This window comes from Centruroides sculpturatus, unplaced genomic scaffold, assembly GCF_000671375.1.
Source record: "Centruroides sculpturatus isolate CEXI.00-Female unplaced genomic scaffold, Cexi_2.0 scaffold108, whole genome shotgun sequence".
In the NCBI taxonomy this organism is placed as follows: Eukaryota; Metazoa; Arthropoda; class Arachnida; order Scorpiones; family Buthidae; genus Centruroides; species Centruroides sculpturatus.
This window is the reverse complement of record NW_019384344.1, coordinates 969,251-993,532: the sequence shown is the minus strand read 5'-3', so window position 1 is coordinate 993,532 and position 24,282 is coordinate 969,251. Positions and strand designations below refer to the sequence as shown.

At 28.9% G+C, this 24,282-nt stretch overlaps 2 protein-coding genes across 4 annotated transcripts in view; one reads left to right on the top strand and one right to left on the bottom strand.

The window, feature by feature from the left end:
• Window positions 1-1,118: 1,118 nt before the first annotated feature.
• On the bottom strand, window positions 1,119-10,295 carry LOC111635317. 3 transcript variants are annotated; one of them, XM_023380265.1, is made up of 2 exons: window positions 10,201-10,295; window positions 1,119-3,620 (listed from the first exon to the last, which is right to left on the bottom strand). In XM_023380265.1, the coding sequence occupies exon 2, from the start codon at window positions 3,602-3,604 to the stop codon at window positions 2,699-2,701; it is 906 nt and encodes a 301-aa protein (XP_023236033.1). In that variant the 5' UTR covers window positions 3,605-3,620; window positions 10,201-10,295; the 3' UTR covers window positions 1,119-2,698. The 3 variants fall into 3 exon arrangements, with proteins under 3 accessions (XP_023236033.1, XP_023236025.1, XP_023236019.1); XM_023380257.1 differs by lacking the exon at window positions 10,201-10,295 and adding an exon at window positions 6,373-6,464; XM_023380251.1 differs by lacking the exon at window positions 10,201-10,295 and adding an exon at window positions 4,865-4,981.
• A 229-nt stretch (window positions 10,296-10,524) lies between these two features.
• Window positions 10,525-24,282, top strand: part of LOC111635307 (protein flightless-1-like) — a 30,270-nt gene continuing 16,512 nt past the window's right edge. Inside the window, exons 1-3 of the mRNA XM_023380241.1 lie at window positions 10,525-10,679; window positions 20,692-20,752; window positions 20,826-20,978. Coding sequence (XP_023236009.1) covers window positions 10,654-10,679; window positions 20,692-20,752; window positions 20,826-20,978 — 240 coding nt within the window. The 5' untranslated portion in view covers window positions 10,525-10,653. The remainder of the gene's footprint in view (window positions 10,680-20,691; window positions 20,753-20,825; window positions 20,979-24,282) is intronic.

Sequence of the window (24,282 nt, the reverse complement as noted above, 5' to 3'; positions counted from 1 at the left end):
GACTCCACAGCCCTGACAGTACTTGCAGTTTCTTTAACTCCTCTCTTCGTTGGCACTAAGATGGGGTGACTAGACATCTCCGATTTTCGGGCTGTTTTCGGTTTTGCCTGTTTTTAATATTTGACTGTAGAATCAATCTTTGAATAAAGCAATTTTATTAACAAGCCAATATAATATCACCGATTTAATAATCACGATAATTGGCTGCAGCTGTCACATGATTTTGGCATCATCTCGTCTCACGAGCAGAAATACGTAAAAATAATAAAAACAGGTTTTTATATCTTTGTTTCGCGTCAATTATCTATTTTAGAATTAAAATAAATAAACTGTTTATTTTTGCCATTTCCAGTATTTTGTAAAAAATCCTACGTATGGACCTGATTTTAGGCTAAATTGTATATATTCTCCTATTAGTTCTTGTAAGAAAACAATAATTCTTCTCTCACTAAAGCTGAAGCAATTAATGAAAGAACAAATAAATATCTCAAACTTAAAAATATTTACAATTATTCACTAGCAATCTATTTAAATAACTAACAATGCCTGGTTGCAATTTTTAATCATATTTTTAATTTTTTTAAATTTAAAATATATGCTCTCCACCTCAAATTAGTAGTCCCGATAACAAAGAAACAAACCCATTTATGTAACTCCGTTCTGGGAAAAATTTTTGAATTGAAATCAGGCGACTTTCGGTTTGCATCTGAAGTTCGTATACAGCTAATCGGGGCTTCCTGCACCATTCTTTCCACATATGATCTCTATGATACAAGTACGATCTATCTAACTCTGTTCTCGAGATTAAGGAAAGACAGATGGATGAAAGTGAAAATTTATAGGTCTATTCTTTCAAGATAGTTTTACGTAGGAAGATAGTTTTACGCAAAAGCCTATTTTGTTACAAAAGTATGCGCGAAAAGAATGCGTTTTAAGTGAAAGCTGAGATCAACACAAAATAAAATGAAAGCAAGAGAGATTTTCTACCTCCCACCCCTGTATGTGTAAGGAAAACAAAAGGGAAAGTGTTTAATCACGTTAAATTAGGCTTGGTTTTGGAGGGTGCAGTTGAGGAATACTTAGGCTTCTAAGTTGCTTGAACTGCGGCTTAACTCGTAATAATAATATCATCTCTTAATATTTTAAATCCGCTGAACAATCCTACTTTGGATTACAATAAAAATTAATCATAAATAATAATTCATTGTGTTATGAAGCAGCACCATCTGTGGAGAAAGAAAAACCAACAACAAACTCACAAAACTGACTGGTTATCACTGTATATTAATTAACAACTTTAGAATAATTTTAATAAGATTTTCTCTCTGCCCTGTAGACATATTTAAAGCCTTTTTCCATACTCCTCATGGGTTTAATCAGAAACATAACTGAGTGGTAAGGGACTGAGGAGGCCACTAAGGCGTACCTCTTGAGAATGAAAATCGGCTATGTCGGTCAATGCCGACAATTCTGCTCGTGGATTACATCCACGAAGAGGATTGTCGTGGTGGCGAATGAATGATTCCAGGACAGACAAAAGAGTCCAATGGTTGTTGCCACAAGTTTATTTTACAAAGCAATATACAAGGGTTAAAGTTACGCTGACTGTGGAAGCAGTGGTCGGGGTGCACAATGAGATGAACATCCGAACGGATGCATGTCGACCCAAAAAGTGAGTTAGCCTCAGTCCTGACATCACATAAGTTGGGGACAGTGGATAAGTGCTGTGTTGCCAACTGCCTCAGGTCAGACTGTCCATGAAAATTCCTGTAGTTGTTCACATGTCCCCAGACGTAGGCTGATACCTTTACCAGCTGTCTTCAATAGGAAGTATTGCTGGCAAGATGGATGGATGAAGTAGTTAAGGCATCAACCTACCACTATGGAAAGTCTGGGAGTGAATCCAATCAGACTGAAAAGTCAGAAACTTTCAAAGGTGGTCTGTACTTCAACCCCAGCTGCCTCATTGTGGGTCTGGCCAAACTCACAATTGTCTTCTTAACATATACTGGGCAGAGTAAAAAGTATTTTTAAACAAAAATAGCTGAATTTTATTATAAATTATTAAGGATTTTATACTTCAATATTTTCTGGCATTGCACAATTTTTTATGATGCATGTTTCATCAGACAAACCACATTCATTGATTGATTGTTTGGAATGATAATTATTGTAAATTAGTCTTTGAAATTTACAATAAAAGACTAGAAAAAAATATTTTAAACATTGAAATGTTGAAAAGTGAACTGTTGTTTAAAATATTTGGAGAACAGACTTTTTATTATTAAGATAATAATTTTTACTTTTTTGTAATAAAATCATTGAAAAGGTGCTAAAACTCAGTAACTTAGGAAAAGTACCTCACTAAAGATAAAGTTCAAAATGTTCTACTGCTTCTGTAACTTCAAACTTCATCTTCAGGAGTAAGCTTAATCTAAAATTGTAAAATTAGAATAAAATTTTATTTCAATTTCAGATTGGATTTTTTCTTGAATATGAATTAGCATGAAAATATTTAATTGTTCTAAGATTCTTTTAGGTAATTTAATGGATTGTTGCTTATAATAGGACACATTTATATTTACAGTTGAAATTAAACAAAACTGTGAAATAGTTCATTAAACTACATTCTAATAATTAATACAGTACTGTATATTTTTCACGTTCTAATTTATTTCAAATTAAAATAATTTTATACTCATACATCATCATCTGAGTTTTCATCTAAATCTAATTCCTTCATAATATCACAAAATACATAGTATTCTTCTAATGATATTCCACAAATTTTTGCAAAATCTCTATTTGTTGTATCAGCAATCTTTTTCAATGAAATATTAGTTAAGATATTTTTCTTTGGAGATAATCTTTTAAATTTTCCACACATAACGGCACACATATGCCTAGTTTTAATATGTAATAAAGTATGTTCTAAACACTTTCCTTTTACGATCTGCATCTGAGTAAATCCCATAGCTTCTTGTATATATTGAATTTTTTCAAGTATACTATTCCAATCTTCAATAAATATTAAAGGACATATTTCTAATAATTTATGTCTATCCAAATTTGTAAACATCTTGTAAATATCTTTTACTCTTTCATCTATATATTTATCTTTTAATAACAACAACCAAGGAGTGTTATTAATAATCATTAATAATTTTTTTTCACCTAATTTTTGCTCTCTCCACTTGTTAATTGTATTATTTAAATCATTTGGTTTAATTTCCAAAATGCTAGGTACAGTCATTAAAATATTTTTGATGTCATTTATTGAAAATCCATGTTTATTTAATATTTCAATTGTGTTATTCCAATGTGTAACTGGATAGTTCAATAGTTGAGATTTGGTTTTCCACATGTCATCTAATTCTTCTTCAGTCAGTCCATGTGATAATAAAACAGTATTCAACTCTTGATTTTCTAAATATGTAGCATAATGTTGTTTCATTACAATCTTGAAGGTCAAATTAGAATATTTGCATGGCACTTTTAATTGAGTTTGTAAACAGCTATATATTATATGTGTAGTATATAATCTTCTCATACACAAACTGGATCTTGCAAAATTAAAAAGGCGAGTAACAAGCTGCATCTTCATTTTTCTTTAAATATCCCTAGATGAAAATATTATTTGAATAAAAATAATTATTAATTTTAAATTAAACTAATAAAAAAATATTCCTATTTGAGTGACTAAAGCCCAAAACACATTAAAAACTATCAAAATATTAATTTAAAAAAGTTAATTTTGATAAAGACATTCTTAAAAATTCATGGATGATATAAAATTGTTTAATAAAGTCTTTTGCAAAATCAACATTTTTTAGAGTCAGTAACAGTACCACTGGATCAGAGAATATTTTAAATAAAATAAATGGATTTTGAGTTTGATTTACTTTGAATTTTTTTCTTTAACAATTTTCAAAATAAAATTAAGCATTAAAATAATACAGCAAATCCTCATTAGTTTGAGATTCAAGGAATGAAATAATCCCAACTTTGAATTATTGAGTTATCAGATAATTCAAATCAAGTTACTGAATTATCCGAGATTTACATATTTCTGTACATGCCAAATGCCACGTAAATGACATAATTTATTAAGCAAACAGAATACAGCTACACATACAGAATGCTATTTTTGCTACTTAATTAATAATAATGAGTAATTATTTACTTAAAAAATACTATTAAAACTTATACTTATTGAAGCCAGAATTTGGTTATCGTTGTCGTCATCATCATTGTCATCATACTGATTTGATTGATTGACAACTCAAAATTATCTGATTATTATTTTGAGTTGTCATTTCACACTGTCAAGCCTAGTAAACGAGATATAATGCAAATTGTATCAGATTATTTTCATTTCATTTTTTTGTTTGTGATACATCTCTCATGCAAAAACCATTCCATTTCTTTAATTCCTAAAATACATACTAAATTCTGAGCTCCTAATTTTAATTATATTGTTTTATTGTAGCAGTCTCCAGAAATTGTTTAGAAACACTTACCAAGTAAAGTTATCCTACTGAGGATTACTACATTATTGATTTCAAGACATATTATGTTTATATTTAAAATAAACACAAACAACAAACAACAAAACTTTGTACTTTTTTGGTGTGTCTATGTCTATCTCAGCAATTATATGATGGCATAATAATTCAATGTTTATATTAATGTTTGGTGTGTGTCAATACTATTACAATTTAAGAATCAATAGTTAAATACAGAATTTTTCATTATATAATTTTAAAAAAATACTAAACTTGTAATTCGCTTCGGTGTATCTACTTGATATTAACTGAAAAAGAATATATCAATCAATTCGTTATATATGTATAGCCAATATTACCTTTTATCTGTGTCTACGTGTATATATTTTACTTATTTAAAACAACCATTCTTAAGCATGCTCCGTACATTCTCGTAAACAAACATGGTTACAAGTTTAGTGTTGCCACATTCTCGCAAATTCAGTTGGCAACATTGTTCTCAAATAAAAAATTTTATTTATATTTTAATAAATACTGTAGTTATCTTTTCTAGTAAGTGTAAAAAAATAAAAACAAATTACTTACACAAATATAAAATTATATATTTTTAAAATACAGTATATATTATAGATTTAAATATAATACACTGCGTTTGAAGCGAGAGATTACTTATTGTAATGAAACGAATAGCTCACTTTAAAAAGTTGATAATTGTACAGATGATATATGAACTTTACATATAATTTAAATCGTTAAACGCATAAGTTCATAAAATGTTTACACCGTACCTAATTTTGTGTAATTTGATTATTTATAATTCAAATTGTTGCATTGATACATTTATATAGGCGACATCATGTAAACTTGTCACACGTCCCGATCGGGAAATCTTTTCCGGAATATCCCGACTTTTTCGTTTTTTACCCGAAAATATTCAAATTATATTAAAAAGTCAAATATTTTAGATGGTATCTGCAGATGTACTGTACAGTACAAACACATACACCACCTTCCTTCACACGTGTACGCTTTTAGTAATCTGTGGCGGCGGCCGGATGGCCGAGCGGTCAAGGTGGCAGTTTACCGCTCTGGGGAACCCGGGTTCGAATCCAAACGGGTCGAAAAATCCCCAGGAATTTTTCGGGGGGTGGTCCGTTCGGATATGTCGGCCCCGTCCCTCACCACCCGGCCGCCTCCATTGTGGGCATGGCCGAACTCATAATGGGCTTGCTAAAAAGAGGCCGCTCTTATTGCCCACAGGACGGAGTTAAAAAAAAAAAAAAAAACCGAGGACCACAATCTCCATACGAACGGAAGGCGACCAAATGACGAATTAGCAATAACGTTCCACGGCTACCAAGTTCATACCCGCAAGCTATAGCCCTTGTGGTCACCGGTTCGTGTGAAATTACTCATTACAAACAGGGCCACATACAATAAAAGATTATCATTTATTCTATATATGAATTATGGCGTGACTGTACAGGTTAATACACGAGGTGTTACTACACACGTCTGGAGAGGCCCAAATCCAACAAGAATGTGTGTGATGTCATAGGTCAGGTCAGGGGTTCCCCCTTGTGGCGACTTTGGGGTTTATCGCCAAAGCTGTCGCCACAGCCCTATTTGTATTCAGTCATTGCAGCAAGTTACATTCGCATTTGAATATTTGTAGATCGAACCGTTTCGAAAGACAGCAATCTAATTTTCATTAGTTTATTACTAGAAATTAGGTTTATTTGTTTAACGACTACTGTCTCTTTTTATGCGGGTCTGGATAAATCGGAATTTCGAATAAGCTAGTTTCCAGTGTAATTGAAATTAAAAAGATACCATTTTAAAACGAAATCTTATATGCCTAATTTACCTTTCCTCCAGTAACGAGCCTTCTACCGACAGTGAGGTCACATTCCAAAAACACTCGCACTTTGGTGTGTAATAACAAAGCGTATTACTTACAGACTGATATTAATCTCGTGGGCAAAAATAATCTCTCCAGATGACGTTAAATATTGTATAGAAGCTACTTGAAAAATAATTTTATTAAAATGTCACAAATATTTCATAATCGTAAATATTAAAATGAAACAATTTATATATGCAATATTTTAAATTTCTTTTGTCTTTGGATAATAATTCATTATCGATATTTCCAAATTTTGTACGGTTTGTATCCGGAGTGAAATTAACACAATTCTACAGTTTTCTAAGTAATGTGTGACTTCTGGATTATGGTAGTAGTTACAATGAAACTAGCTACAGACAGGATTTAAAACAACAGTTGCAATAATACTTATCGAATACACAATCACAAAAAGTGTTACCAGTAAATGGATTTTCATCTTTAAAATGTGGACTTGTTTGCTTAAAGTTTTTAAAAATCTGATAACTATCATATAAAATATTAGCGAAAAAGTAACAGATGAGCCCGGCGTTGCTCGCGCAAAAAGTAACGATATCGAAGATTAAGATTATTAGATTATAACCGATCTTATCCGTTTTCACTGGGTGCAAGAATTAGGTCCCACACTAATTAGAGAATTTTTAGATGGGTCTAAAAATATGTTCGATTTTCCACAAAAAACGGCATCTAAAATAGTACAGTAGAAGGCGAGTTCTTCAGGGTAATCCTTAAACTGTGTATGAGACACTGTTGTTGGGATACTAAAAACATAAAATATTTCGGAGACGCTTTAAATATTTCTGGTCAAATTTTTTTGATAAGGCAAATTAAATTTCACGTTTCTAATAAGATTTATGTGCGTGCCATTGTTGTTTATATAATTTAATTCATTGATATTGTTATAAAACATATAAATGTTTAATATGACTTGTGTATTATTAAATTCGCACAGTAATCACATTTTTCTTTAAATAGCATTTTTTTTTTGTCACACTATATTCTTAAATATAAAATCTTATATTGTGGTAGATTGCTTCGAAAAATTTTAATTTGATTTATTTGGAAGTAATCCTATCTCAAATTTTTATTTTGTTTCAAAATAAAATAAATCAGCGACGAGTTTCTTAACTTTCCCGGCAACATTTAAAATTNTTTATTATTTTTATTATATATTTTATTAATATTATTTGATAAATAAAATAGAAATGAAGGTAAAGGATGAAAAAATTGTGAATTGGCAGCTGTTTTTTTGATACTTGTGCAGTTTGAGAGATTTTGTCTGAAATATTTCATTTTTCCCCCTTTGTTCCATTTCATTTATTTTAAATTACATTTACAATTGACTGCTAATGGAAATAAAACACAAATGATTAGGAGGGAAAAAATGAAGTTTTTTTAAAGAAAGCTTCTAAACTGTATATCAGGAAGTGTCATGTTTCCAAATGCCACTTTGGAGATGGTATGCAATGATGCAGGTTACACGCAATTTTTATTTTTATTTTAGCAATTTTTTGTGAGGTTATCCACATAAAATTACAGTAAATATGTAAAAATAACTCTTTATATTCAGATATTTTCTGGCTATTTCTGATTTCTGTTACCATGCATTTTTTTCACAAAATATAACCATGTATTGACTGTTTAAATAGCCATTGAGTATATGGGTATTAAATAACCATATATGGCAATTTTTTTAACAGATTTGATGCAGATTTGACTTAACCAGACAGATTTAGCACATACTCTTAGGACTAGAGACTATGTTCTACTATAAATATAAAATAACATACAGTATGTGGATTAAGACATAAACTAAAAAGAAATTTAGTATGGAAAATTTCTCTTTTTGAACACTGATGATGATTGATCTTATTTATTAATTATAATCGGTAGGAAATAAATATTTTTGATACTCATAGGGTATTTGAGTATTATTACCAAACTAAATGAATTTAATTTAGTAATAATAGTGTTTTATACAATTGACATAAAATGAAACTGTAATGTTGAAATATCCTAAATGCCTACAAACAGCAGCGCATTNCACTCTTTGGCTTGGTCTCTGGTTGTGAGGACGTCGACGAGTGCAAGAAGCAAGAAGAACGAACGTATACCCCAGAATAGATTGGAACCTTGGGGTACGGACTCACCATTTGAACTTGTACCTGGCTAAGATTCCCATTAGCCGTAACACTCTTTATTAATATTTTTGCATATTTCATCTCTTTCAATTAATTCATGTATAATTTTAATCCAAATGTGAAATTTCATTGAATTTAAGTGTATTGTTTTTCTCTCACGAGACAAGTAGAACAATGAAAAGCAATAAAAATTTTCAAAGTTTATTGTGAAGATATAAAACATTCAAACTGTAAAGTTTTTGAGTTAGTATGTAAATTTATGAACTGTATATCATAATAAATACATTTAATGTATGAAGTTTGCATTATTTTTAATTTATAAGCATTGTTTCAATGGCACCAGTTTAATTTCAGTAGCTGAAATTTTAACTCATTAGTTCCATGGCAGCTGTGAAAATGTTAACAGATTGACACAATTGCTTTACCAAACATATAATCCTTTTACTTATTTTTATGTAAAACATTCCAAAGTAAAGACCCTGCAAAAGATTTTAATGTTTTCTTTAATATTTCAAGAATATTAAATTTTATTTATTTATTGCTAGTTTTGGTCTTATCATATTCTTATAGTTTATTTCACAAATCTTGGCCAAGAGTACACATTACTTACTCTGGATATTTAGAATGAGTANATAATACTTATCGAATACACAATCACAAAAAGTGTTACCAGTAAATGGATTTTCATCTTTAAAATGTGGACTTGTTTGCTTAAAGTTTTTAAAAATCTGATAACTATCATATAAAATATTAGCGAAAAAGTAACAGATGAGCCCGGCGTTGCTCGCGCAAAAAGTAACGATATCGAAGATTAAGATTATTAGATTATAACCGATCTTATCCGTTTTCACTGGGTGCAAGAATTAGGTCCCACACTAATTAGAGAATTTTTAGATGGGTCTAAAAATATGTTCGATTTTCCACAAAAAACGGCATCTAAAATAGTACAGTAGAAGGCGAGTTCTTCAGGGTAATCCTTAAACTGTGTATGAGACACTGTTGTTGGGATACTAAAAACATAAAATATTTCGGAGACGCTTTAAATATTTCTGGTCAAATTTTTTTGATAAGGCAAATTAAATTTCACGTTTCTAATAAGATTTATGTGCGTGCCATTGTTGTTTATATAATTTAATTCATTGATATTGTTATAAAACATATAAATGTTTAATATGACTTGTGTATTATTAAATTCGCACAGTAATCACATTTTTCTTTAAATAGCATTTTTTTTTTTTGTCACACTATATTCTTAAATATAAAATCTTATATTGTGGTAGATTGCTTCGAAAAATTTTAATTTGATTTATTTGGAAGTAATCCTATCTCAAATTTTTATTTTGTTTCAAAATAAAATAAATCAGCGACGAGTTTCTTAACTTTCCCGGCAACATTTAAAATTTTGGTGGCGCCATCTGTTATCATATTTTATTAAAACAACTTTTTATATTTTTAATTATTATAAAGTGGCAAAAAGCTTAATTTTGAGGGTAGGAATGGGTTATATAAGACATTGCAAATGGTAATAACAAGTAAAATCGTTATTAACTTAGACCCTATTGGAGATACACGATCCCCATTATCTCCCCACTCCCTCGACCTTTAAGCACCGAAATTTAATAGCATCAATCTCCCTAATAAACAAACCTACCTGCAAAATTTTAGAAATTTTCGGCAAAAAGCACAGACGTTATTAATCTTCAAAGAGAGTGAACAAAATCGTGCCACATATATGCACTCTACTATCCATACGTACAGAAAAATCCACAATTTTTTTTTTTTTTTTTTTGCATTTCTCGACTGTTCAAAGTATCTCAAGTCCAAAAATGTAAAAATCTGAGGGGGGGGTTATTTTTGCCGAATCGCCATACNAATTCCAATTGCTATAAATGTCCTAACTACTTTTCCTATTAATTTTTTGACATAATTTAATTAATGGTTTTTATGAAAATTAGGTAAAATAAAATAATGCTATGTCTTCTTATGTCGGTATTGGGTACCAGTTGAATCTCCAGAAGGAGAAGAAACTGTAGAAGATGAAGAACAAGTAGAAGATGATTTTCAATGTGTTGTATACTTTTGGCAAGGAAGGGATGCTGGCAATATGGGATGGTTAACATTTACATTTAGGTAGATTACTACATTGATTTCTCAAACTGTCATTTATTTTTATATTTATTTGTCATTTGAAATAAAATCATTGAAATAAAATCATTTATTACATAATTTTATAAAAAGTAGGCATTTTCTAATAAATTGTGAATATTAAGATTCTTTGTAGCATATTTAACAACTATACTGCTACAGAAAACAGCAAAATTACAAAATTTCCAATTTTTAATGTTTTGTAATCATTATTTTTATTATGAATTAAGTGCAAATTTTTGCTGTTTCTTATAATTATAAAATTCTTGAAAGTATTGTTTATAGTTTTGTTCCAAGATGACATTCGACTATTTGCAATAAATTAATATATTTCATCAGTATTTCAAATTACATTAGGATATTTTAAACTTGGTATTTTAGATTGAGCTTAATTTCCCAATTTTGCTGAATTTATTAATTAAAATGTTCACATGAGATGAGGTGATACAGTTAAAGAAAATTATAGATGCACGGTGAAATTGCATGCACGTGGCATAGTTATGCTGCACAGTTTTGATGAAACAGCAAACTTTCCTTTAAAGGTTTTCATTTAAAGTTAAGAAATTTTAATTTACTTTGTAAAACAATTTTAATTTACTTTGTAAAACAATATTAGTCATAGTTTATCATAGTTTATTATTCAGAAAATAAACAATTTACAGATGTTATACAGTAATCCATTAAAACTTTTATGAATAACAGTAAGTATTAAAGTCAAAATTACTGTCTTAATAATAATTGAAGTAATTTTTTTTTATACTTTGTAGTTTTGAATCATTTTATTAATGCTTAATTAAGGGAGGTTGAAAATATTTTTTAAAACTGACATAAAGTTAAATTTTTCAGTTTTTAGATCATACAATTATGATTTAATAAATAATTATTCTCTTAAAAGTAAATAAATTTGACTAAATTTTGAGAACAATGTTTGAATAGGAAAAAATTTAATTATTTTTCCTGTTCAGTTAAATCATATAGGAAGCATTTTAAATTTTTGCTGCAGCAGGAAATGTTAAGATCAGAAATGTTCTATGCTACACNAGATAAATAACAATACTAAATTTTATTTATTTATTGCTAGTTTTGGTCTTATCATATTTTTATAGTTTATTTCACAAATCTTGGCCAAGAGTACACATTACTTACTCTGGATATTTAGAATGAGTATATGCAGTGATCTAAGATGTACTTTAGATCTTGTAAATTCATAAAACCTGTGCTCATTGTATACAATAAACACAGGTTTTATGTTCAATAACAAGGATAAATCTATATCACAACAGATCAACCAAGATTTGTGAAACAAACATACTGTAAATTTATTTTATATTATCTTATATTTCATAATACATATAATTTTAATTTCCATATTTATTGAAATTCTAAATAACATTTTTAAATTAGTTAAGAATTTGAGTAAATTTTTGTAATTCTTTTTAAATTCAGAAATGGATGAGTACTCAGGAAACAAAAGCAGATCTCTCTGCGCTTTTTATGCCTCGCCAATCTCCAATGACCAAAGAAGAAGCTGTAAGTAAACTATATTATAATATTCTTACCGTTCTCAAATTACAGATTACAGTTTAATATTTTTATTTTAACTGTTTTTAGATTTAATGAATTTTATATATTTAGAAAACAAATTTCTAAACTCATTTAGTTATAAAATATTGAGTGAAAATAAAATTTNTAATAGCATCAATCTCCCTAATAAACAAACCTACCTGCAAAATTTTAGAAATTTTCGGCAAAAAGCACAGACGTTATTAATCTTCAAAGAGAGTGAACAAAATCGTGCCACATATATGCACTCTACTATCCATACGTACAGAAAAATCCCCACTTTTTTTTTTGCATTTCTCGACTGTTCAAAGTATCTCAAGTCCAAAAATGTAAAAATCTGAGGGGGGTTATTTTTGCCGAATCGCCATACTTTCTCTCTGTTTTAATAACTGGGAAAATAAAAATTAAAGAAATATCAAATTCGTTTATTATTCTGAAAATTAAAATAACTTGCAAAACATAAAAATTCTAATAGAATGATACTGAGAAAAATCTAAAATGGAAGGAATATGAAAGACATACGGTAGGTAGCATGGTCACACTATAGGCGTGTTTCTATGGCAAGCAGCTAATCAAGCCAATGACATGGCCTGTTTCATATGGCACGAAAACTCACCGGCTTACGTACTTCCAAGGAAAGCATCATGCTGTATCTTGACACTGTAGCAACTAGTGATTTTCAATGCAATCTGTGAAAGAAGCTTTACGTTAGAAAATGCTTTAGCTTTCCCTTAATTAGGATGATGCTGTTCACTTTATCGTAATTAAGAATTTTTAAAGCAATAATATCCGACCAACAAAAGGAAAAATTAAATAACTATTTAAAGCGATTTTTTGTGTATTAGTCTTATTTATTTACGTTTTAATGACATTTCAGTTATTGTGCTGCAATTTGAAGAAGGAAAAAAAATGTAGATCTATAAATTCCCATTGTCGTCCGTCTGTCATTCCTTAATCTCGAGAATGGTGTTAGATAGATGAAAGTCTGGACAAGATATGGAAACTTTATGGGCAGATGCCCCGATTAACTATATACAAACATCCGATGAAAACCGGAAGTCATGTTATTTCAATTCAAAAATTTTCCCCCAAAAGGTGTTAGGTAAATGACCGGCATGACTATATTGTTAAAAGAAAGGCATGATCTACAGGAGTAAGCCAGTACTAATTTAAGGTGAAGAGCATATATTTTAACTTATATAAAATAAAAAATACGATTAAAAATTGCAGCCCGGCATTGTGACGATGTCACAATAAGTAATTGCTCATCAGTTAATAAAAACTGAATCAAATCGCATATAATTAAATCTGATTTTCATTAGTTACAAGATTTCCTTGATTCCCACGTAGAAACTTGAACATTTTCTCAACACTTTCTGCGCCATAGAAGCACAAAAATAATAATTTCTATGCTTGGTAAAATAACTTTAATACAGCTGTATGAGCAAGCCAATGAATTGTTTCAAATGAAACAGGCTTACTGATCCGGCTGTATTGAAGCCGCTTTTCCATGCTCCCATTGTTTTAATTTTTTTTTCCTATTTGACAGTTAATAAATCAAATTGTTCTAAATACTGAAATAAAACTATTAAATGATATTTTTATTAATTAGCGTTAAATAGAATTAATATTAAATTTATGAAAAATTATCAATAAAGTATTAATAAAAATAATCGTAAAAAACTTCTTTTATTAAATTTTTACGAACTTTAAATATAACAGGAAGAGAAAATTTTAGAACCTGTAAATCAGTATTTCCCGTTACATTCGGGAGTTGTGCAGTGAAGAAAACGTCCCCAATCGGCCATTAACGAAATTAAATAATGGCCGTTTGGTTGTGAATTGTTTTTATCAAAAAATTTAAATAGTGTTTATCGGTGTTTAAGTAAGTACATAATAGTAAATTAATANTGTAAGTAAACTATATTATAATATTCTTACCGTTCTCAAATTACAGATTACAGTTTAATATTTTTATTTTAACTGTTTTTAGATTTAATGAATTTTATATATTTAGAAAACAAATTTCTAAACTCATTTAGTTATAAAATATTGAGTGAAAATAAAATTTATGATCATATCTTATAATATAGTAAAGTTTTTCCTTTGGAATTTCTTGAAAAATATGCTGTTTATATCTCTGTGGAGATTGATCTCAAATCTCCATAGATGCTGCTCAGTTCCTGTTTGGTTCAGATTTGTTTATACATCTTTTATTAATAGTCTGTCATTGACAACAATTTTGAAGCAGATACACATTTTGTGCCTTGAGAAACAATGGATAAAGATTTCAGAGAATTTCACTGTTTTTTTTTTTCATCCTTGAAACATTCTTGAACTTTCTGAAGTGAAATGGTTTCTCTTACAATAATGTGATGTCACAAACTGCCATTATTATGCAACCAATATTACAATTGGAGCTGATATCCTGCCATATACTTTATATTCACTGAACATAATCTCATGTGATTTCTTATTGCTTTTATAATGGAAGAAAGCTCTGAGATGCAAGTGTTCTGCATCTGATAAAAGACATGTCGAAGCATAATGAACTCTCTTTGACATCTTTCTGATATTTGATTGCAGAAAGCACATGATGTAGATATGGGTGGAGGCACGTACTGTACAGTTCAAGGGAGAGAACGCAGAGCATGACAAATCCTCAGATTTAGAAGGTAGAATAGGAAAAAGTAGCATTTTTGCAAATTAAATAGTCAGCCTTTGAGAAATAAATTGTACAAATATAATAATGAAAGAATGCAAAAACAAATTATTTGCATCACAAATATAAATACACCAAACTCTTTATTATTTGTGCATAGATTACCCATTTTGTAGATTGTCCAGGCATCATCAAAATATTTTTCCATCTTTTCATTGACAGCATAATGAACTTTAAATTATATACACATCATCAGTGTACAAGCAGTAAGTTTTCAAGCTCAGCTGACTTTCCAAGAAACAGTCTAAAATGTCCTTGGCAGATGACCTCAATTTACCAACAAAACTTTAGAAATTTATTGATAGAATATGAAAAAAAAATCACACTTATATGCTATAAACAGTAAATTTGAAATAACTATCCTATAAGTCCTAAAATTAAAATTTAATTATTTGGANCAGAACATGCTATATCTCGAAATCAGACAGTCTCAGAAGAAAGTTCTCACGATATTATTTGCCATAACTGTTGGAATAGGGGTCATTATAAGAAAAGTTGTAAATATCCAAAATTTTATGCATTCGAAAAAATGCGCCAACTCATGGATAAACTCGAAAATCAAAATGAGGAACAAAAAAACTAATGGATCGGGCTCCCGAGGGAGAGCCCTGTTTTCAAGCTGCTAGAATCCCTCCTTATCTTTCAGAGTGTCTTGCAATTTCGAAATCAAAATTACGCACTATTTATTTGGAAATTGAAGGATCTCCGTTTAGTGCCATCATTGATACGGCCTCAGAGAAATCATTGATAAGCCGAAAACTATGTATAGAATTAAGACTGAAAATACGTCCTGAATCTATTAAACTAATCGTAGCAGATAATAGAAAGATAGAGTGTGAAGGTACTTGTANAAGAAACAGTCTAAAATGTCCTTGGCAGATGACCTCAATTTACCAACAAAACTTTAGAAATTTATTGATAGAATATGAAAAAAAAATCACACTTATATGCTATAAACAGTAAATTTGAAATAACTATCCTATAAGTCCTAAAATTAAAATTTAATTATTTGGAAAAAATGTAAGAATTATATGTAGAAATGTAAATACTTCCATCAAAATCTTTAAATTATTTTCCAGTAAGGGTTAATTCGAAATAGTTTTTCTGACAAACGTTTTTGATATGCAATTGGAGATCTTCTTCAGGTCTTGATTCTATATTTGTTGACGGAATGCTTATCAGCCATGATGCATTTTGAAAAATTAAACAAAAGAGATTCTCAAGATATATGAAATATAAATAAAAGATCGTTCAATCAAAATAAACATCATCAAAAGATCAAAACATGCCAACTCCATCAAGATACTAGAAACATTAGAAATATTTAAATCTAAAAAGAAAAGGCCATTGCATAAATTTTAAAGATGAAAAACAACTATCATATGCATGGCAATCCTTATATGACTATGCAATTGAATATCACATAGCAACATGACTTAGGGACAATATAATGAAAAGTACTGAGTTTTATTATATAGTCTGTAAATGTTTATTTTAATTGTATATTTTGTAATTTTATATTTATTGTTACTTTTATTTCTATTATATTTTGTGAATATTTTAAAATATTTTTGAAAATAGAAGAAATTGCATTTTATATGTATTGACTAAATATACATTTTAGCTTATGAAACATGGGACTCACACTTGCATCATGTTACAATAGAATTCAGCTGTATATATACTGTAGTTCATTTAAAACTTCTGAATGAATTTTTTATAGTTTAGAGTTCTATTTTGGATTATCTATTTTCCAGTTTTCCATGCAAACCCTTGCACTAATTAGCACAGATAATCAAGAGTTTGGTGCAATTAATTTTAAGTTTTATAGATTATTTTACATTGAATAGAATAAAGTGTTCTGTTCATGTTATTAGTTTGTTTTGAATTGTTTTATTTAGAAATTTTGGTAACAAAATTTAAAAAACTGCATATTTGAGTATTTTGTAAAATTTATCTATTAAATTCAAGTAACAAATGTTTTTTAAATTAAAAAATTNAAATTAATTAAAATTTGATTAAATTAATTGATCAATTTATAATTTAAAACAAAATCATAATGTCTTTGAGCAAAATGCTAATAATTTTGTAAACTAAATTAAGGATATTTTATCCTTAATGATTTTTTAACTCTCATTTTTTAAAAAATATTTATTCTACTTAATTAATCTACACATCATTAAGTTTAAATTATGATTAGAATTATTTAACTAATATAAAATAAATCCTAGTTATTGTGGGCTTCAATAAAACAATATTTTCCAAATTTAGTGAGTGGTGGAAAAACTACATCAATGGAAAAAGCTGTGTTTATATGTATAATAAAATCTAATATAAAAAGTTAGGCTTTTTGTATTGAACTCTGATTTATTAGTTACATAAATAAATCAAGTTTCATAAAAATGTGATTACCAGTATCAAATATTTTCTCATTATCTATATAAAATGTTTACTTTCATGTAACCAACTGTTTAAATTTTTCACAAAGGTATGTTTTTGTCCTGTTTTAGGACAGCTTTGGCTTCTTAATATATGCGAGTCACTGTTCGAACTGAATTTGAACCAATGTCAAAATATAATAGATATTTAAGGGATGAAGCAATATTAATCAAAAAGGATAACTCCTTACAAGAGAAAATATATATCTATCATCTTCCATTATCCTATTTCAGTCTCACTGCTATTATCAGGTAAAAATACTGGATCTGTATATGAAGCAATAAAAATGAATTTTGTTTTTGTTGTATAAGATATCCTCATTTAACATTTTGGTCATGTTATTAAACAACATAAAAATTTTTATGCACATTACTTTTAAACTAATTATCATTAATATTATTTTTTAAAATTTCATAATGCATATAATGAATTTTTAAAAATTAAATTTAGAGTTTTGAAATTACATTTATTATATGAAGCCCTCGGGGATGTATAGCACTAACTCTCATAATCAGGTCTGAGGTAACTGAGTTTGAATGTTCAAAAAAAGTCCTAAAATTGTACGAATAGTTGTGTATTAATATTTTTGCTCTCCAAACATTGCCTGTAGATGTGGCTGTCATCTCATTGTTTTGGGATTTTTCATTTTAGGACTTTTTTCAAACATTCAAGTTCAATTACCTCAGAAATGTAATTCTGAGGGGCTAGCATTATATGTCCCTTAGGGCTTCATATAGTAGAACCCCAATTATTTGAGGTAATGTGGACTGATGCTATCTTGGTTACCCAAAAACTCAGAAAATTGGATAGCCATGTCACTTCAGATTAAAAATTACAAATATAAGGAATTTCTATGGTATAACATTTTAAAGCTTGAATTATATTAGGGGCAGTCAAATGAAAACGAGACAGACTATATAACAAGTGTGGCACAGAAGTTGGTAATGCAAATAGGTGTGTGTATAGAAGTGCCCTCAATTGGGAATCAGGAAGGAACAGCATGAACGTTCACCGCTGTGCCATTTGTCTGTTAGACGTGATCGAAGTGAGGTTGATGAGTTGAGTGTATGTCCGACATCACTATGGAGGCCCGCTGCTCGTTGACTTTCTGGAACACAGCGCCACAATTAACGCACAGNAAATAATTATTCTCTTAAAAGTAAATAAATTTGACTAAATTTTGAGAACAATGTTTGAATAGGAAAAAATTTAATTATTTTTCCTGTTCAGTTAAATCATATAGGAAGCATTTTAAATTTTTGCTGCAGCAGGAAATGTTAAGATCAGAAATGTTCTATGCTACACTCTAAATGCAATTTATTTACAATATAGGCTGCTTAGATGTGTTAAGCCAGATTTAAATTCTTACGTGTAGTGTCTAATTCATTGTATATGGCAAAATCACATTTTGAAGTATCCTCATTCCTTGAGAACAGAAGCTACTAAATATATTAGCCTTTACAATGCAATATTGGCTATATTCACCAAAAACATTTGATGAATATGAGAGTTTTGTAATCCAAGATTTTGAGCTAGTAACTCTAGATTAAGAGTTACTTTAACTTTTGTATTTATCAACTCAATCTAACTCTGGATTGCAAAATCCTCAAGTGAAATGAAGCTGTCCAATTTGTCTGTGTACTTCATGACATGTCTGTGCAAAACATTGTGTGTAAATGGCATAAACTAAATGCAAGAGTTCAAAGTTTAATACATAGCATAATTTCTTTCACTGTTGGAGTTTACTAACTTCAAGACAGAAGTATTATTAGAATTAGTTGCAAGATATAAAAAAGTATTAGAAATAAAAAACAAATGTAGAGACAGAATTTAAATTACCATTATTTAAATTATTTAAATACTACAAAATAGTAAGCAATTTTATTTTGTTGCAAAATCTTAAAGAACTAAAGCAAATAAAAATCACCCAGAAAAGAAAGGGTAGAATTTTTTAAAGTGGGAAAACCAGTAATGATGTAATTATGTAATTATGTGTGTAAATCAATTGTTTATTTGTAAGAGTTTAAAATCATAAAAATCAAATAGGTTCAAGATGTTTTAAGAATTCAAACAGCAAATGCCTTAATCTGTAATTTGAGAATTAATTTGTCAACAGTGATGAGTTAAATCTTGAATTAAGTATAATGTGTGGTGAATACCATTTTAACTGAATTTGTAATTCAGATCATACTGTAAATTTAACTTGAGGTGGTGAATAAGAAATAAATTCAGTGTCTCATTCTTTTAAGTATATTAGTAGATACAATGACCACAAGACTTAGTTTTTATTTTTGCATGAACAAGCTGGCAGGCAATTCAAATTGCCTGATGAAAGAATGTGGAAGAACTTTTTTGCAATTTGATGAATGAACACTTAATTTTCTTAGTCAAAGTTTTATTTGCAAAAGTAACTTGATTAACAGCAAGTGAGATCCCTGAATTTAGTGATTTTTTTATCATAAATTTCAGTGAAAGCTTATAAGCTTCTCCTTAAAGAGTTTATTATAATAGATTTACTATTTCCCTTATTTATTTTCATTGTTCACCTGCTTTTATACAGTAATATTTTAATATAAAATGTGTAGTATCATTACATTTTCTTTGCTCTCCACTGCATATCAGAGAAAATGTAGTTTATATACAACTTCTATAGGTACTACATAAACTTATTCATTGCAGTAATGTTACAAATGTATCCTTTTATGACCTCATTAAGTGCTTATTAGTAAGGTAATCAGAATTTCTAATGTTTAATATCATACTAAAATTATGGATAAAAGATATTTTTCAGTGTTTTATTGTCATTTGGGAAAATTGTTCCTGTCTTATCTAAATAATCCCAATCAAATTAGATTTCTTCTGTTAAGAAATAATATTAAAACTTCTCAAAATCCTAATTTCTGATATTCAAATAATTTTCAGGAATTTATTAGATTTGAGTAAAAAGATGTGTATAATTCATTATTTTGATGTATTATTATTTTGGAATTGTTTTCTTTTTTTCTTAACTAAAAAGGTGTTTTTTAATAGCAGTTTTTAGTAGTAATCATTTCTGTCATAATTCCAATTGCTATAAATGTCCTAACTACTTTTCCTATTAATTTTTTGACATAATTTAATTAATGGTTTTTATGAAAATTAGGTAAAATAAAATAAATGATTTTCAGTTATTGATGATAATTTTTACATTACTGAATAATTGTACATAATTCTTAATAGAAAATTGTCAGCTTTTCTTGAAAAGTGTGCTTACTGAAATAATTTTAATTTTAGTTTACAGAAGAAGTTTGAATCTTTGTTTGGTGATAAATTAGAAGTAGTTAGAACTCATCAGGTAAATCTGTTTGAAAATTTAAGATAATTATTAAGATTACACAATATTTATTATTTTATTTGCTGTTGTATAGCAACAAGAAAATTTGAAGTTTCTATCACATTTTAAACGAATGTTTATAATTCGTAAAGGAAAGCGTAAAATTAATGCTACTGCTCAAAATTCTTCTGTAGAATTTTTCCACATACGTTCAAATGGTAGTCAGATTTGTACCAGATGCATTCAGGTGAGTCATTATTGCATTTCTTTTATTTTTTTCCTATAGCTTTTAAGTTTAAAATTTTAACATTTAACAAATTTTTAAATAAGTTTTTAAGAAAAATAGATATTTTTTTACTTTAAAAAATTTAATTGAAGTAATTTACAAATATAAATTTATTAATTATTCTAAGTATTTTTAAAATTATTATTTTTCATAATAATGTTTGCAAATACTTTGAATTTGAGAAAAACAAAAGCATATTTTTATTAGTATTTTGAAAGAACATATTTTCAATTGCTTATTTTTTTCTTGTTTTTTTCTGGTTATAATGAAAACAATACAGATAACATATATTTTAATGAAAAGAGTCTATACATGCTCATATAATCAACATTGACATATTGTAAACTCATCCAGTAATACCATATAACATAAATGAATAATAAAGCATTATCAGTTTATTAAAAGTAATGCTGTAATTGTTGGTTGTAAATCAAAAATAAATTGTTTTTTGTTAATAAATTAATGAAACATAATAAAATATTCAGATGAAAATATTTTATGTAAAGCAAAACACTTTAAACATATTGTGCATGTTTAATTATTAAATATGTATTATGTCTAAAATATATATATATATAAACTTTTAGTTCAAACAAAATTATGAGAATGCACTTAAAATTCTTGTGACTTTCAGACTTGCTCACTGAATGGCCACAGATGGTTTTATGTATAACTCATGTTCACTTGGATTGTATACATTGTAGTTGTTGATGATCCTTATATTCTGTGCAAGTTTTAGTTCATTTTACTAACATTTAACTTTTCTAAAAGAAAATGTAAGTGTTAGTAGTATTCAGCATAATGCCAGTCCACATTTATATATTAAATTAAACAATGCTATTAACATAAATTAAACATATAATCAATGCTTTGGGATTCATATAGCAAAATCTCAACAATATATCTTGGACCATTAATTATATGACCTTGGTTGATATGGCAAGGCTTTGGAATCAAGTGTGCCAGAAAATTGGTAATCAAGAATTCAAACTGTTATTTGTAAATAGTTAATATCTATTCATTTGTTTCAAGCATAAAATAGTAACAAATCCTCTTTTAAAATTCTCTTATGAATATTCATAACAGGTAATCTCTTTGTATTTATTAGAAAATGGTTGAATCTTTTAGAAAAGTTGTATTTTGAATCAAAAGTATTTGTACACTGTTGATGTATAATTCTTTCATATGATTCAACCATTTTTTAATGTTGTTAAAAGCTTTGTTGAAATAAACACTTGGCATGTTCTTTCAACATAATTAAAATTAACCTTTAAACAGAAACATAGGTCTCTACTACATAATTGGAAACATTGATCAGACACATCTTGTATTTTTGTAGACTGTTTTGCATATTTGTTACTGTACAAGAATTTTATGATGATCCTTAGGCAACAAAAAAACAAAATTGTGATTAGTTTCAAATAAATTTGAATTACTAAGTTCATAGTAGTGAAACTAAAAGTTAACATTTATTCAAAAATTTCCTTTGTCATTTGTTGTTGTATATGTGATGCAAACTTTCTGCAGCACTTCAGACAAATTAGATTATTACATTTGATATACTTGTAGAAAATTTTTGTCCTTGGAGCATAGACTTGCATCCATTGGAGCATGTCCTTCCTCTTTGCTTAAAACTTAATTATCTCATGTATTTTCATATTCTGGTATTGCCTGGGCCTTAAAATCTCTGGGTACATTAGGAATACTGAACTGTTTTTTGATATGTGGATCCAACACAGAATGAGCTGAGCATTTAACAAAATGGAAGTTTTTGATGAGTGGATTTTCACAATTGCACAAATAAAGTAAACTCTTTGATATACCAGTACTTGTTGATGGAATATCCATAAAAAAGAGTTCTAAAATTAAGAAAAAGCTTATCATAAAGCAACAAAAGTAGCAATTGAAAACTATATAAAGAACACAATATGAAACACTTGGTCATTAAGACTTTCATGTTTTTAAAAACCTATATGTATCTTGAAGCAAATACTCACAAACTGAACAGTAACATATGCATACTGTAGGAAAGTGGTTGATGATAGATAAGGTACTGTGGAAGGGCAAGACAAAGCTCAAACAGTTCTGTCATACTGTAGCATAATGTAAGAGCGATGAATGAATTCATAGACCGAAGTTTCTGTTTAGAGGTTAAACATAGCAAGTGAAAGGATATGTGAAATGTCTAATTAAAAATATTATTTTTAGTTAATTTGAGAATGGTGATAAATTTAAATCCAAAAATATCATTTTTGTTAACAAGAGAGAAGTATTTTATTCAATAAGTATTTAATTATTTACTTTTGTGTACTTAAAAAATATTTAAACCAAAATTTTATGAAAAGTCATATTTTGACATACAGGGTTTGTTCAATAAGTATCAGGACTGATTTTGTCTGCCAATGGGAAAGGGTGGAGGATGGTTTCTATGGGTGGAATTGGTGGTGGGGGATGTCACGTAAGCTATGAGACCAGGCTCAGTTGTCTCCAAGCCTTTGGAGTGTGTAGATCGTGCTTGCATTGCAAGTCAAGATGCAGCAAACCATCAAGCAGTGTTTTGCCATCAAATTTTGTGTTAGTAGCAGATTTGTTCAATTTGAGACTTTGGATCTGATCTGTGAGGTTTACAAGGATGAAGCCATGTCCAGAACACATGTTTTTGAGTGGCATAAAAAGTTTAAAGATGGCTGGCAGATGTTGAAGATGAACAACATGCTGGATGTCCAACAGTGACCTGAACCAATGAAAATGTGGCCAAAGTGCAAGAACTTTTGAGGGTTAGGATCCACTGCATCCGAAAGGAGATTGCCAATACGTGGATGCTCCATCACATAGGATTTTCGTGATGGAGCATCTCGTTGCTAATTGTGTGGGAGGCATAATTAGTGCCTCCCACACAGGTTGCTAGTTGTGTGGCCAAACATAACATGTCAACGCTACTCCAATCACCCTACAGTCAGATGTGGCTCCCCTGACTTCTTTTTGTTCCCTCGTATCAAAGGAGCCTGAAAGGACATCATTTTGGGATGATTGAGATGGTCCAAGCTGCTTTGACAGGGTGCCTGAACAGCCTTGCGGTTGCCACCTTCCAGGAGGCGTATGAAGACTGGAAAAACATTGGCAGAAGTGTATTGATGCAGGAAGGTCATATTTTCAAGATTATTAGTTCACAGTACATATATCTTCAATAATTTTTTTTTATGACTTCAATCCTGATACTTATTGGACAAACACTGTAGGTCAAGTATGCAGAAACTATGTTCTG